The 14,570-nt window shown below is 35.8% G+C and overlaps 1 protein-coding gene across 5 annotated transcripts in view; it reads right to left on the reverse strand.

The window, feature by feature from the left end:
- Positions 1-379: 379 nt before the first annotated feature.
- Positions 380-14,570, reverse strand: part of PRKD1 (protein kinase D1) — a 96,773-nt gene continuing 82,582 nt past the window's right edge. For 4 of the 5 annotated variants that reach the window (XM_015864971.3, XM_015864970.2, XM_085550426.1 and 1 more), the window contains 9 exons: positions 13,576-13,855; positions 11,613-11,665; positions 10,980-11,052; positions 9,864-9,970; positions 9,217-9,378; positions 7,711-7,809; positions 6,942-7,209; positions 2,901-2,986; positions 380-1,392 (listed from right to left, as the gene is read on the reverse strand). In XM_015864971.3, coding sequence (XP_015720457.2) covers positions 1,174-1,392; positions 2,901-2,986; positions 6,942-7,209; positions 7,711-7,809; positions 9,217-9,378; positions 9,864-9,970; positions 10,980-11,052; positions 11,613-11,665; positions 13,576-13,855 — 1,347 coding nt within the window. In that variant the 3' untranslated portion in view covers positions 380-1,173. Of the gene's footprint in view, positions 1,393-2,900; positions 2,987-5,048; positions 5,207-6,941; positions 7,210-7,710; positions 7,810-9,216; positions 9,379-9,863; positions 9,971-10,979; positions 11,053-11,612; positions 11,666-13,575; positions 13,856-14,570 lie in introns of all 5 variants that reach the window. The other variant, XR_014947213.1, reaches the window with a different exon arrangement.

Below are 14,570 nucleotides of genomic sequence, written 5' to 3' on the forward strand. Positions count from 1 at the left end.
TATAAACTAAACTAATGTTTAAAATTTTCAGGGGAAGGAAAATAGGAGACATCCATGTTAATTTTTCAATTCAAAAGAACTCAATGTTGAACAGAACTCAGCAGAAGCAGCACATTTCCCTGAACACTAAATTTATGTTAATTTCACTTGTGTAAAATCCATGTCCTCAACTGCCACCAGTATACTTCAGAACTGTACAAACTCATGATAAATTTTGTCCAAGCGAGTTCTTACAAAATGTGTCTTATAGGTCCACAGCCTAGCTAGCTGCGTCTTTCAACATACCTCCACATGGGCTTCTTAATGATGAGCTAACTTACTCAGCTACTTCTGATGACATTCCGAGGATATTTTAAACAGAAATGTTACTCAAGTGAGATATTTTAATAAGACTTTTATTGAAAACATACACAAAGTCAACATGTTACTTAGGTTCTGAATGTACATATTACTGAATATTCCTATTAGAGAAGAATATTTTGAGAAAAAGCAAAATACAACTGGCATATGCTGCAGTTAATGTTACTAAGGCATTTAGGCTTAATAGCAGGTTGTACCTTGTGTGTGTGCCTATTTATATACACAAGCACATACACATAGGTTATCTGATTTGGAACTGTACAGTGCTATGCATTCTGTTGGATTTTTTTTTTTCGTTTTCTGTTGGTTTTTTTTTTTTTTTTTCTATTTTTTCCCCTACACTAAATAAAGCTTTTATCCAAATAGTAGTAGTTGTTCACAGAACAGCAGTAATAACCTACTCTTCAAGAGTTTGCTTACAATTACAAAACTAATGATGCAAAAAAACAACAACAAACAAAAAAATACAGATCTTCATGGGAAAGTTCTCTTACCAAATGAGGCTCAAGTAAGAAAAACACTAGTTTGAAAAGGCACCGTGGAGACAGGTTTTAATACATTAAATACAACATGAATCATTCACAATAACAAGTTTAGTGTTTCTGGGGAACTTTTGTAAATACAACACAGTTGGTCACACAAAAATGTTTCTGTTGATTTGTCTTGGCAACTCAGATTCATCAACAGTGTAACAGCATAACAGCTTTGTTCCCATCTGACAGAAAATAATGGCAGTTCTGCAAGGCAAACGTTAAACCTGACCGTATGTATTTATTAATTCCACAGTGTTTTGACAGATTATAGGGATGCAACTTAAAGGATGCTGACACGCTCACTGAGGGCTTTCATTTCTGTTTCTTGTAGCGTGGTGTTTTCATTGTGGTTAGCACTTGAACTGATGAGGTGTGCTGGATACTGCAGTCCATGTTCTCCTGAATACTGTTCCCATCGAGAGTCGTCACTTTCATGGGTGATGTAACGCTCCGCCATTTTACATTCAAGCTCCCTTAAATCTAACCAGGTCTGATAATCCTGAAATAAAGTAGTAGGATTTGTTTTAACATTTCCAAAATAAATGACATTCCCTGGAGGAAAAGACGGAAGGGTGACAGGAAATCTGGGAGGAAGAAAATAAACCTAGAAGGAATGTCCCTGGTGAAGGCAAAGGGTGTGGCCGCAGCCCTTTTCCTCTTATTCCAGCAGGTCATGCTCTGCTCTGAGAAACACTGGTAAAGCATAGTGTACTGGAATAGGAATATCAGTTCAGATGTGTATTCCTTTGGGATCGTGAACTATGCATCTGATCTGTGCCATGCCTCTGCATGATTACTTTCCTATGCATATGTGTGCATCCTAGGAATGACTGAGGGAACTGGGGCTTAGTCTGGGGAAGAGGAGGCTGAGGGGAGACCTTATTGCTCTATTCCAATACCTGAAAGGTGCTTACAGAGAGAGTGAGGTTGGTCTTTTCTCACTGGTGACAGGTGACAGGCTAAGGGGAAATGGCCTCAAGTTGCAGCAGGGGAGGTTTAGATTGGGTATCAAGAAAAAAACTTCTTTACAAAAAGGGTTGTTAAGCACTCAGATAGGCTCCCCAGAGAGGCAGTTGAGTCACCATCCCTGAATGTGTTTAAAAATTCTTTGGATGCGGTGCTCAGGAACATGATGGTTAGGTTGCAGTTGGTCTTAATGATCTTGAAGGTTTTTTCCAACCTGACTAGTTCTAAGTGTGTGATGCAATCAGTCCTGAGTTACATCCATTTCTGAGCACAGAGGATCCTTGGGGACACAGGCACCTCAGAAATACTGGATGTGTTATGAGAAGCTTCAGTAACCCAGTCAATAATACAACAATGTTTTCCATTCTGATATATTGTTAAGTAGTAAGCTGTTTCTTAGATTTCATGGCTGATATTCCAGTTTGGATTTGGCCAGTCCCATTCCCATGGAGGTGCCCAGTGCCTAGCTTGACCTGCTCCATGCACTAATTCTGTTTTATATCTTATGATATGCAGTGACTTTGCTACTGCCTGGATAAAAATCTAACATATAAGGAGCAGAAAATGATGGCTGCTAGCATGTCAGAAATTCATAACATTGTAGTTTCCATTTGAAAACTTCAAATGAAAGTGGCTAATGTCCTGGAAAGCATGCAGCTTCACTGTCTCTTCTGATGACTGAAGGGAAGCACATTGATTGGTTTTAATACTAAGCGAATCAGGGTAGAATCTAGGCAATTAGGTAATGCAAATCAAATGACTATAAAGGCTCGTGTCCACTATCATACACACACACACACACACATATATTAAACATTCTTAGTGGACAGACAAGATGTGCTATGTGAGAGTTTAGTATTGGAATCTTGAACTTCAAAAATTAATTCTAATCTATTGGTAAATTGGTAAAGATGTATGTGGTTCTTAGGATCAGAAAGCACCTTCAGGTTTGTTTAGATTCTATTGTACTTAAAGATAAAAACGTTTTACATACTGGGAGCCTAAATACATGGAAAGAAATGTGGGAGTTTGTAGCAATACCTGTAACCAGGGGTGGCTTAATGTTTTGTCCACACTGTAGCGCTTCCTCATTTTCACTTGCAACAAATTATTTATTAGATCAATGGCTGGAAAAAATAAATATTGGAGCATATTAGTTGAAATGTATTTGTTTCAACTAAGACATATAAACAGACAGACAAACAAGGTAGTTGTAAAATGAGGGCAGTTATCCAGCTTTTTAAAAACTGAATTCACTGATGATGTTCCTGAAGATACCTGTGCAAACCTTCTTAATAGGATTACATTTGTTCTACTAAACAGCTACCTGCTAGCTACTATACATCTACCTCTTTGTGTTTGCTTGTAGGCAGGTAGCAGAGACTGAAGACAAGCTCCTCAGCTCCTCCTCAAGTGAAAAAGTACTCATGTAAGTGAGGACAACAGTATAATGCAAGTACTACAGCAGTTTACAGTAAACTTACATGTGCATTTCTTTGAGACTCTAAGTATAACTGTTGAAGTGATGATGTTGGATGATTGAGAGCAGCACCTTCAAGGCACAGAGTGAAAGAACCAGGGTTTGGAAGTCAGCAATTTCAAAATACTACTATTCCTCATAGTTTGGAACTTGAGAATTTCTCAATTTCTCTTTCACACAAGAGGGAAAAGACAGATTAACCCTGCTGTTCTGAAAAACAAACAAGTTTTCAGAGTGCTGCCATATGGTCCTGATGGGTATTTACTGGCTTTCCAATTCCACACCCAATCCTCAGACATTTTGAGAGAGAAGATAAAAAAGGCTTAGAGAATGGAGCACACTAGCTCTCCTTTAGTGCACTAACAGAGAGATGGAAGCTAAAAAAATCTATTTGTCCACAAAAGAGAAAATAAAATGTAGACCATCTTCTCTAGGAAGAACATGGTTCAGAATCCTCCACTGATCTGCTATGTGACAATTCATTCAGACCTCTGTCTGGATTTTTGCCAGATATTAGCACATAAGAATGCACATGCAGGATTCTCTCTTACAGCTGAGTTATTTCACATCTGTAAAACATGCAGCCTGCTTTCAACAGTGTTAGTGGTTGTTTCCAAGTTTTACCTTTTAGTCCACCAAATTTGTATTATCTCAAAGGACTTAAACAGTATTTCCATACTGTTGAATATAAGGACAGAATTCCCTAAAATCATTAGTTCCTTTGCCTGTGCATATATTTTACCTTATGTGTCTTCTCTGTGCTGGCTATTCTTTTGAGCTCCGTGGGTCTAAAATGTCCTGTGTCAATCTTTAGATTACTCATGGCATGTTTCATACTCTAGAATTTTATAAATCATTGTATTCCTAATTTATTTATTTATTTACTTATTTTGCATCAACTACAAACAAAATGAAATACTGTTTAAACTTCACAGATATGAAATTACTCAACTATAAGTAAGAGAGAATCCTGAATGCACATTCTTATGCACTAATATCTAGCAAAAATACAGACAGAGATCTGAATGAAAACAAAATTGTCACATAGCAGATGAATGAATTCAGAAGCATAAAATGGCTTGACAATACCCAAAGGCAGAAAGAACAGAAATAGCAGGATAGACAAAGATTACCACAAAAATTATCTCTATACAGTTATTTCTTCCAATTCTATTTTGACATACAAATACATACTCAGTTTACAGCAAGTAGTCATACAAAGATGAGAGGAAAACATGGGAAAATGCTTTTGTATTCTGGGGATGGAAATTAGTAAAGACATTTCATGGATGAGTGCTCTACTTGGGAATTGAGGTTCATGGTACAGTTTTGAATGGATAATCGACTGGGAAAAAATATTTGTCAGGGACATAAAAGTTGAAAATTTATAGGCTGCTTTTTAATACGGGAAGAGGGCAGGAATTCCATTCATCCATAATCCTAGCCTATTAAAATTCTGAAGTAGGTTAGCATGCATAAATTGAAGTAAATTTTAATTCTCTTAGATGGTAGCCTAACTCTTGCAAGTTTGCTGAATTTTATGTTTATGCCCAATATTACTGAGGTATTTACTGTTGTCTCTGGACGAAGTTACCATTATTAAAATCTATTGGTAATGTAAGATTTATAGTCAATTGTTAGAGTGAGTGAATCCTTCTGAATGTATGAGAAGAAAGCACCAAGAAATGGAGAACAAATATTTACATTACTTTTACTCCAGTGGTTGGGATCTACTTCTGGTGATCAGGATCTACTACAGGCCAGCTGACCAAGGGGAGTCTGTTGACGAGGCCTTCTTGTTTCAGCTACAAGAAGCATCATGTTCACAGGCTCTCATCCTGATGGGGGATTTCAACCACCTGGTTGTCTGCTGGGAAAGTAACAGGGTGGGCTGCAAGCAATTGAGGACACTCCTGGAATCTGCTGAGGATAACTTCCCAGACCAGATATGTATTGGACAGACCAACCAGCAGTGAAGTGTTACTGGACCTAGTGTTCACCAGTGCAGAGGATCTCATTAAAGAGGTTAAGATTTGAGGCAATTTGGGCTATAGCAACCATGATCTGATTGGGTTTGTGATCTCAAGGAATATGGGTCTGGAAAAGAGCAGATTCAAGACCCTGAACTTCAGGAGAGCAAAATTCCATCTGTTCAAGGCATTATTGGATGGGATCCTTTGGGAAACTGCCCTCTGGGACAAAGGAACACAATAGAGCTGGTAGTTCTTTAAGGCTACCTTACTGAGAGAACAAGAGATTTCCATTCCCCAATGTGTTTTTTATGTGTTATATTTCTCCTAGATAAATAAAGTTTCATAGAGATAGGTTGATAAATGTTTATTTATGGTTATTAGATTGGTGATAATGTCTAACCTCAAATTTTAGCTCCAAGAGTAATACTTGGATAGAGATCTAGACTGGAGTTCTCTGTTTTAAGAATAATGGATCTGTTCAGACTTAGACTTGTGTTTACCACAACAGAATGGCTCATCAATTAGCAATTTCAAGTATATAATCAAAAAACAACTTATAAGCAGATTTTAACATTATGATTTATTAAAGGGTGCTCTTTCTCCTACATGCTTGCAGCCTGACATCCATTTACTCTTAACAAAGGCTGTGACTGTGTAGAAGGATAGATAACAGGCTGGTAGGTGAGTTTTCTATAGGTGTTCTACTCAATCTTCACCTCTGAATGTAGAAATTGATCTCCTGTCTACCACAGCAGAACTTGTGGAGGCAATTTCTTGCAGCTTCTTCTGTGTTGACTGCTATTTGCTTATCTCTAGCGCCAGAAAAAGCATTGCTGCCAACAGATTCTGTCAGCTTACATATCAGGGGTGTGTGGAGGTTCATGAGGACATCAGTGTGCAATTGTGCAGATTTATGTTTGTTTGGGTTTTTGGTTTTTTTTTTTGTTTTTGTTTTTTTTCTAGTATTTTCAACAGATATTATAAAACTTGTACTGCTGAGATAAAATTCCAGGGAACACACAAAGAATTTTACAGCTGAGAGTGTGTGGCTCAGTGTACACTACAGGCACATATCTCTTAAGTTACCATTAACATGTAAGTAAAACACGTCGGCTAAAACCAAGGAAAAGCGGTCATCTGTAGCTGTACTGTAAAAATGGAAATTCTAAATTATAATCCTTTAATTCAATTTGATATGTATTGCAATTCTGGGGGAATAACAAACAAACAAAGAAACCCAAACCTGATACATATAACACTTACTTTGCTTTAAGACTTACGAAGCAATATTGCAGGAAGTTAAAGATATAAAGATAATAATAAAAATAAAGAAACTATTGAATAAAAACCCATTAAGCTGAAAATGTTTGTTGTGTACTGGAAAACACTGTTGAAACTGAAATTGATGTATTTTTTAAATATTTCAAAAATCTCCTTGGGTCTCTCCAAGACTTCTCCCCACCCTTCTTTATGCTTCCTTCAACACGTAGAGAAATCTCACACTGGAGGGTTATGTCACATGCAGGAAATGTCTAAAGCATCTAATATGACAAAATAGGGACATTATTATATGAAGGCAGAACATACTTTTTTGGCATTTATATACAAACAGCCACAAACAGACATTACCTTCATGAGAGATTTCTTTCCAAGGATTGGGTGGATACATGAAAGCAGCATTTTGGATTTGGTCATGTATGTCCTCATCTTCATTGAATGGAAAGGTACCACTGAGGCTTACATAAATGATAACACCCACAGACCACATATCCAGAGATCTGTTGTAGCCTTTATTCCTCAGTACTTCCGGAGCAAGGTAGGCTGGTGTTCCTACAACTGAACGCCTGAAGGATTTCTCCCCAATGATTCGAGCAAAGCCAAAATCACAAAGTTTTACCTGTTTAAAGAGAACTGCTATAGTAAATAAGATTTTTATTATTTAATACAGTTTACGTACTTTTATCATGGTTTAGCTGTATAATGCATATCTCCTGTTCCTTCAGGAAACTTTATTTCTTTTAAGCTTCCCTTCTTAGTCCACCAAGGTATTAAACTAGATTACCAATTCATTGCATTCCTTCATGTTATAAATAAACTGTAGTAGAGCGAAAGCAAAAACACAGGGCAGCCTAGAATGAAGGGAATGAAGTTTTGGAAGGGCTAAACAGCTTAGAATCCTTCCAAACAGAAGATTTTCTTTATAGAGGACCTTTTCCTGAATGAATCAAGTTGACAAAAGTTAGTTCTTGAATCATCACTTTTTTGGACATTCAAATCTAATAATTTTATGTAGTCATTTGAATCAATATAGATACATGCTGTTGTTTATTTTATAAAACAATCAGTGTTAACACTTATTAATAAGAAACATTTATTTTAAAGGAAATTTTCTACTTGCCTGTGGGAAAGGATCTGCTGATGCTAATAATACATTTTCTGGTTTGAGGTCACAATGAACTATATTTTTGAAATGAAGATGTCTTAAAGCAACAAGGATCTGTGAAGAAACAAATCAGAATGAAATTAAGTTTTAAATATTGTATATTTGGGGGGCTTATATTATTTTGACAGCAATAGTGACTAGAGAATCTAGGACTGCTGCAGAGAGAAACAACCCAACAAGAATGCATCTTTCTCAACAGTGTCCACAGTGCAAGGAAAAAAAAAAAAAAAGGCCAGCCATGTTTCACTGTTTGAAATATGACTGTTCCCTCTCCAAGGAGGTTATGCTCTTAACAACTTTGAAAAGTGCATTCTGAATACTTCTCTTCATTTGTTTTGTTGTTGTTGAAACTTTTAAAACAGAAACATCTGCAAAGTTGCCTTCCAGATATAAATTATTCACTCAAAAAATTTCATGGAAATATTCTGTGATCCAATTTTAGTATTTTCTTGTGGTGATGAAACAAAGAGCTTTGCATGCATTTTTATGCTGTTATGTGCAATAAAATGCCAAGGAAGTGTAATAGACATTCATCCTATCTCTGTGGTTTTAACTCAATTCCTTCTGTCTGGTCAGAGGCTGCCAGAATTTCCCACTCTATTAGAACAGGCAGTGGGTAGGGGCAGAATGAACCCATTAAGGCAAGAAACCAAATTCTAAAGCTGGTCACCGTTTTGCCTATGAAAGCCTGAAAGGTAGAAAACTTGTTATGTTCAATTTCTAATAATAAACTTCCACTGTAACACAACTGTTCCTGCTCCTTTCTTTTTCTTGCCTTAACAGAAAAACAGGCTGCTGTGAATCTGAGGTGGCTCATTACTCAGTTGTGTATCTAAATTTAAACTTATTGTGGGCAGCCAAGGAAACAACATGATAACATGACAACAAAAACCAAAAAAACCCAAACAGATCACATTGTTAACAGATGTCACACAGGAAGACAGACTCATTTTATCAAAGGTAGTGCTGAGATCCAATCTAAATGCAGAAAAGAGGCACAGAAATTCATAGCATAAACTACAATGATTAAATATGAGGAAATTCAAAAGGCCCACTTTTCTTTCTGCAGTTCTTCAGCAGCCTGCTACTTATGTTTTCAAGTCCTGTCTTGTGCTAAATCCTTCAAGCATAAGAGAACGCATAACTTGATGTCACTCCCTTCCAGCAGCCAGGCAATTGCATGTGTATTCATGGCTAGGTCCTCTTAATGGCTTAGTAGAAATCAGATAATATACACAAAGATGTATGTACCATCCCTGATATTATTAGAATCATTCTAATAATATTCATATTATAGAATCATTCTAATAATATTCATATTATAGAATCATTTTATGATTCTATGATTATTATCCAGGCTTTCATGAATGAAGGAGAAAAATTATGTCAAGATCAAAACATAAGAAACAGTGATAACAACTGACTTCAAATATCCTTATAGGTCTATGATCAATTACTTACCTGAGTAATTAAAAACTTTGTTATTCTCTCTGGCAATCTGCCCTTTTCACTTGATAAGATCATCTCCAGCATGTCTCCATGGAGTTTTTCCATAACAACGAACACTCTTTCTGGTGTCTCGAACATACACTCCAAATTTACAACCCCGGGATGATGAAGATTCTAGTAAAAGTAAATACAACATTTGAATAACACAGATATCTCTATATGATTAGTAGGTTTAATGATTACATAACTAACCTCCGGGCTCCCCTAAACCAGAAAATATTTCAGTTTTTCTTAATTTAAACTTTATATTTCATCTGTAGGCAATAGTCATGACATTTCTAGGGATGGTATAAAAGAATGCATTAACTTAAAATTAGTCAAAAATACATTATTGTGCCTTGTGCTTTAGATTGCAGAGATTATATAGATCCTAACAGAACATTCCCAGTACTGTTAGTCTTGACTATTTATGCAGATTAGGCTGCAAAAATACTAGAATTTTCAGCAAAAACAGTAGCTATTATCAACTGGAATAATTACATCATCTCGTATTTATTTCTTGTTCATTGCAGGGGAGTTGGACTAGGCAACCTTTAAGAGTCTCTTCCAACTTAAAAGATTCTATGATTTATAGTAATGAAAAAATAACAGCAAAATACCTGTAAAATTGCAACCTCGTTACGAAGTTGACTTTCCTGTTTAGTTGGAAACCTTAGTTTGTCTATTATTTTAATGGCAACATCTCTTCCTGTTTTGCGATGTTTTCCTGCATTAATAAAACAGAAGGCCTCCATCAATTAACATGATTAATTCTGAAAAGTGTTCCACTTTTTCTTGATCGTACAAATGACCACAAGTAAGTGGCAATTATGTACAACTATGCACAACAAAGTAATTCCCAGAGCATGCCTGCTGCAAGTTAAATAAATTATTATAAGCTTTCTTCCATTTCCCTTTTCACTTCCCTTTCACAAGCAAACTTTTCCTCACCTGACAAAGCTGTTGAAACATGTAAGGAATACAAGCAGATTAGAAGTTTAGTTTTGCCTTTCAACAATATAGATGTAAAATTAACTTTCTCATGTACTTTTTCCTTTTCATATACTTAATACAGAGCTCTTTGCAACTGGCAGGTCATAGGCTTCAGTGGCAGTTGCAGAGTAGCAAATAATGAAGTAGGTGATCAAGAATCTAAGTTCCTGCCTCACTTTTATCAGAGACCCACAGAGATTTTTCAGTGAGAATGCACAGTTATGTATCACTCACTTGTCTCAAACAACTGTACCTGAGCACCCTCCTCAAAACTGCTGAAAAAATGAGGAACAAAATGGAGGAGAAACTGAACTTGAAAAAAAGAAATAATCCAAACAAACTATTAAGAACAAAGAAAAAAAAAAACACAGTCATGCCAAGAAAAATAGCAAGAAGTAATTATTTTTTTGCCCCATCTTTCATTATCTAAGAAATACATATCCATTCTCCCAAAGAGAGACAGTTCTGTACTTTGGGGTCTGCACTACTACATTACTACATTACATTATGACATTTCTAGAGTTATTTTGTATACTGACCCATTATTGGCAGAAAACTTCACAGTAAAAAAAGGCCTTGTCAACAGTAAGTAGCGTCCATCTTTATTGAATAATACTTATGTTAAACACTGAGTAGCTAATTTCTGTAACAAAGTATTTCACAATCCAAATACTTTCAGGTTTGCTTATTATTATTATTATTTTTTTTTTTTTTTCAGCCTTAAGCATAACTGTAGAGCTTACCTCCATAAACAATTCCAAACTGTCCTGATCCCAACACCTCATCTGGGAAGATCTGGTATACAGTGCTGATGTCCTGTTTATATAAACATAGAAAACATTAATCTCTGAAATATGGAAAAAAAAAAACCAAAACACAACTGCATTTGATCAGCATGTGTACTCTACAGTACATTTAAAACACACCTGCCAGAACATTCATGTGAGTTTTCTTAAAAGAACTGATAACTGCAATGGCAGTCTCATCTCAGCACAACAAAAAATACTGGATGTCTCAGTGACGATAAGAAAAGGCTTATGATATGAACTTAGCCTTACTAAGTTCAACAGAGATGCCATATAATGACTTCTGCTTGCTTTTGTTTAGGTAATTAACAACCTGAAAGGATAAATTGTTAAATTCTGTTTTAAGCCACATAACATCTATTGTAATTGTCGTGTCTCAAGGAAAATATGCCATTAAATTGACTTTTTTCAAAAGTTAATAATGCCAAATTTTTTGTTAATTTGTACAGTATAAGTAGGAAAAAATGGCTGACTGGAACTCTTTTCTAACATTCCTCTTTGCGAAACAGATCAATGACTTCACTTGCTTAATCATATCATATCTCGCAGAAGCATTCAGAGAACACTCACCACATTTTCTTGAACTTGGCAGTTTGACACAGAAATACTGATGGATATATCCCCTGGGGAAGAAAGTAAAATATACTTTAGACTGCTATGCTTTCAGTTCTAATATGTAATAATAACAAATGACATTTACATGACATCATTATTTTCTGATAACTGTAGAAATTGGACCAATTCGGTCAGCTTGTTCATCTAACATACAAAATCAAATTACACCACCTCACAAATATGTGGCTTCAACAATAGACTTCTGTAGTATATGGGAAAGAACAGAATTATACACTTCATTGACAAATTTTATAGTGGAATCTTATATTTCCCATTTATAAGCTTTGTACTGCTTTATTCCATTTTATTTTGGGGCTTTTTAGCTTATGCAAGTAACGTAACAGCAACCAGAGAAAACTGTTTTCATTTAGTATACTTCAGTGTATTGAATTAGATGATCTTTAAGATCACCTCAAACCCAAGTCATTCTATGATGCTATTCAAACTAGGGCTAATACTTTTTCATATTCCTATATGTACTGCTATAAGTGATAGATTTGCAAATCCATGGAAAAGTTAATAAAACTGGAGAATACGTTTACTGTACTACACAAAGAAATCATTTTGGGGGTTTTCTTAGGAGCACTGATGCCTGTTTCCCCTACCTCTGCTTAGAATCCTGCTCAAGCTTTTCATTTTTTTAGTATGGATTTTAGCCTCAGAGAGACTGTGAATCAGGGTGCGTAGTGATAGAACAAGGGGTAACAGCTTTAAATTAAAAGAACATAGATTTAGATTACATATTAGAAAGGAATTCTTTCCTAGGAGAGTGATGAGGTACTGGCATAGGCTGCCCAGAGAAGTATGAATTAACGGAACAAAATTTTAAACTTCTGAGGAGGCAGAGAAGAGAGGTGTCACTCCCAGTCCAGCATTTTAGTTGATGTGTTTAGCTACACTGAGCTCAAACCAGGGGCACTAGGCAACTAACATGACTGAAATGACATCTAGAATTTGACAGTATTTCATGTAGGAACACAGTTGAGAAAGAAAAAGACAGAGATGATCTATTCTGACATGTGAGCTGCCGTGCCTGGAGATGTATGCCACAGCCTGTTGTATTACTTAGTTCCTGAAGGGCTTGCTGTCTCATTAGCATTTCACACTACAGTAATAGCATCCAGATGTCAAATGCTAAAGTACATCTATGTTGCAACACAAAGTCTGATCCAGTTTGTGTAGACATATCTGAATTTGCTTTACACTGAGTAGGCGAAGTACAATTAGCACAGCAACCACAGCAGCACATAATTGATAGTGGTGAATTATTTCATCTGTGCTGCTTTGTTATCAGTACCTCAGAAGATTTAAACCAGTTTCATGTTTGCTTACATAATGTTTTAGCTTTGGTATGGAATTACACAAAAGTATATAACTCAGAGGCAAAGATATATTTAGCCCTTTTGGTCCTGGGTAACATCCATGCCTCGCTATGAACAGAACAGCTGTTCTTCACACTTGAGTTCATTTCATCTCATCATGGGACAATGTTTGTGGCAGTTGTACAAGCACATGTGATGAAAAGAAGCATATAATCCATGCTGCAGTGACCTAAAGAGTGAATGGATGCTTCTGCAACATACAGCAATGTAAATTACAGTAATGAAGGGAAACATCTATCAATTCTCAACTGGAGTTCAGAAAACTTCATGCCACTTTGCTATCATTCATGTCAGCAACAGAAATATGGATGAAACGCCTTATGAATAGAATAACTACTTGCTCAGTATCAAATTTGCACATTGTATAATAACCCAGATGACCTAGTATAAGCTGGAAATACATGAATGAAAAATTGTGGCTTTTAAAATAGACAGTTGATAAGCCTTTAATAGTTGTGCAATATTTCCATGCAGAAGATCGAGCCATGTCATTTGTTAATGACTGTATGTATCTGAAATGGAGGAAACAAACTTACTGTGTAAGTTGGGTCCTGTCCCCAGTGATGCCCCTTTAGGGATGACAGGCATCAGGGCATGCTGTATTGCCATCTCCCACATTCTTGCCACATCTATGCCAGTACCACTAGTGAGAACACCATTATTCAGTGGAACACTTGAGAGGTTTTCTATATTTTCTCCAACATAATAGACTATATTTGCTGTGCTTATCTCAAAACAATGAGGATTGGCTCCTTGAGGCAGTAAAGTGAAAGTTTTTGCAGGTTCCAGAGAGAAAATTTCAGACAATGGAATTTCCTGAAATACAAAAAAAAAACAAAACCAAAACCAAAAACATATATCCTCTGTGTAAAGATTATCAACATACAAAAATGTTGATAATAATAAGACATTAATTTTATTTAATTATTTCATAATATTAGCTCTTGCTTTTATCCACATGTGCCTTGTACAAACAAAATGGTTCTTGTAATTTGGAACTCCTTGATGCAGAGGTCCACTGACAGTAAAATAACAAATGTTTTTTTTTTCCAAGACCAAGTAGAAATTTATTTGATTTCTGAACTAACTTATAAAGAACTCTGTAAATAAAAGCATAATAAAAATATATTCCATATCCACACTTCACATAGGTATGAACTTGGTTGTTCCATCTTGAATAAGACTCCAGGACACATTTTACTAACTTCCTCTGAGAGGAAGCCACATGAAAGAAATGTTTTCCATTACCATAAGGAGTTTAACTGCTTCAGATAAAAGGGTATAAGAATTAAAATAATATTTTACCATTTAAATCACAACATAATGTCCAAAGGACAGAGTTAAAATAATATGTAAAATGCTTTGTTGTTTGGAAGCCATTTATATAATGAACAACAGAATGTCAGATGAGTTTCTTGGCAAAATTTGTCACTGGTAGTGAATTGCCCCTATATAAAAACTTCTCATTTGCATAACATAACATTCATTTCACTGGTCATTGTTAGCGAACATTTTTCTGATCTGACACTTG

The sequence above is a fragment of the Coturnix japonica genome, chromosome 5, assembly GCF_054131305.1.
Source record: "Coturnix japonica strain WE chromosome 5, WE-NBRP24, whole genome shotgun sequence".
In the NCBI taxonomy this organism is placed as follows: Eukaryota; Metazoa; Chordata; class Aves; order Galliformes; family Phasianidae; genus Coturnix; species Coturnix japonica.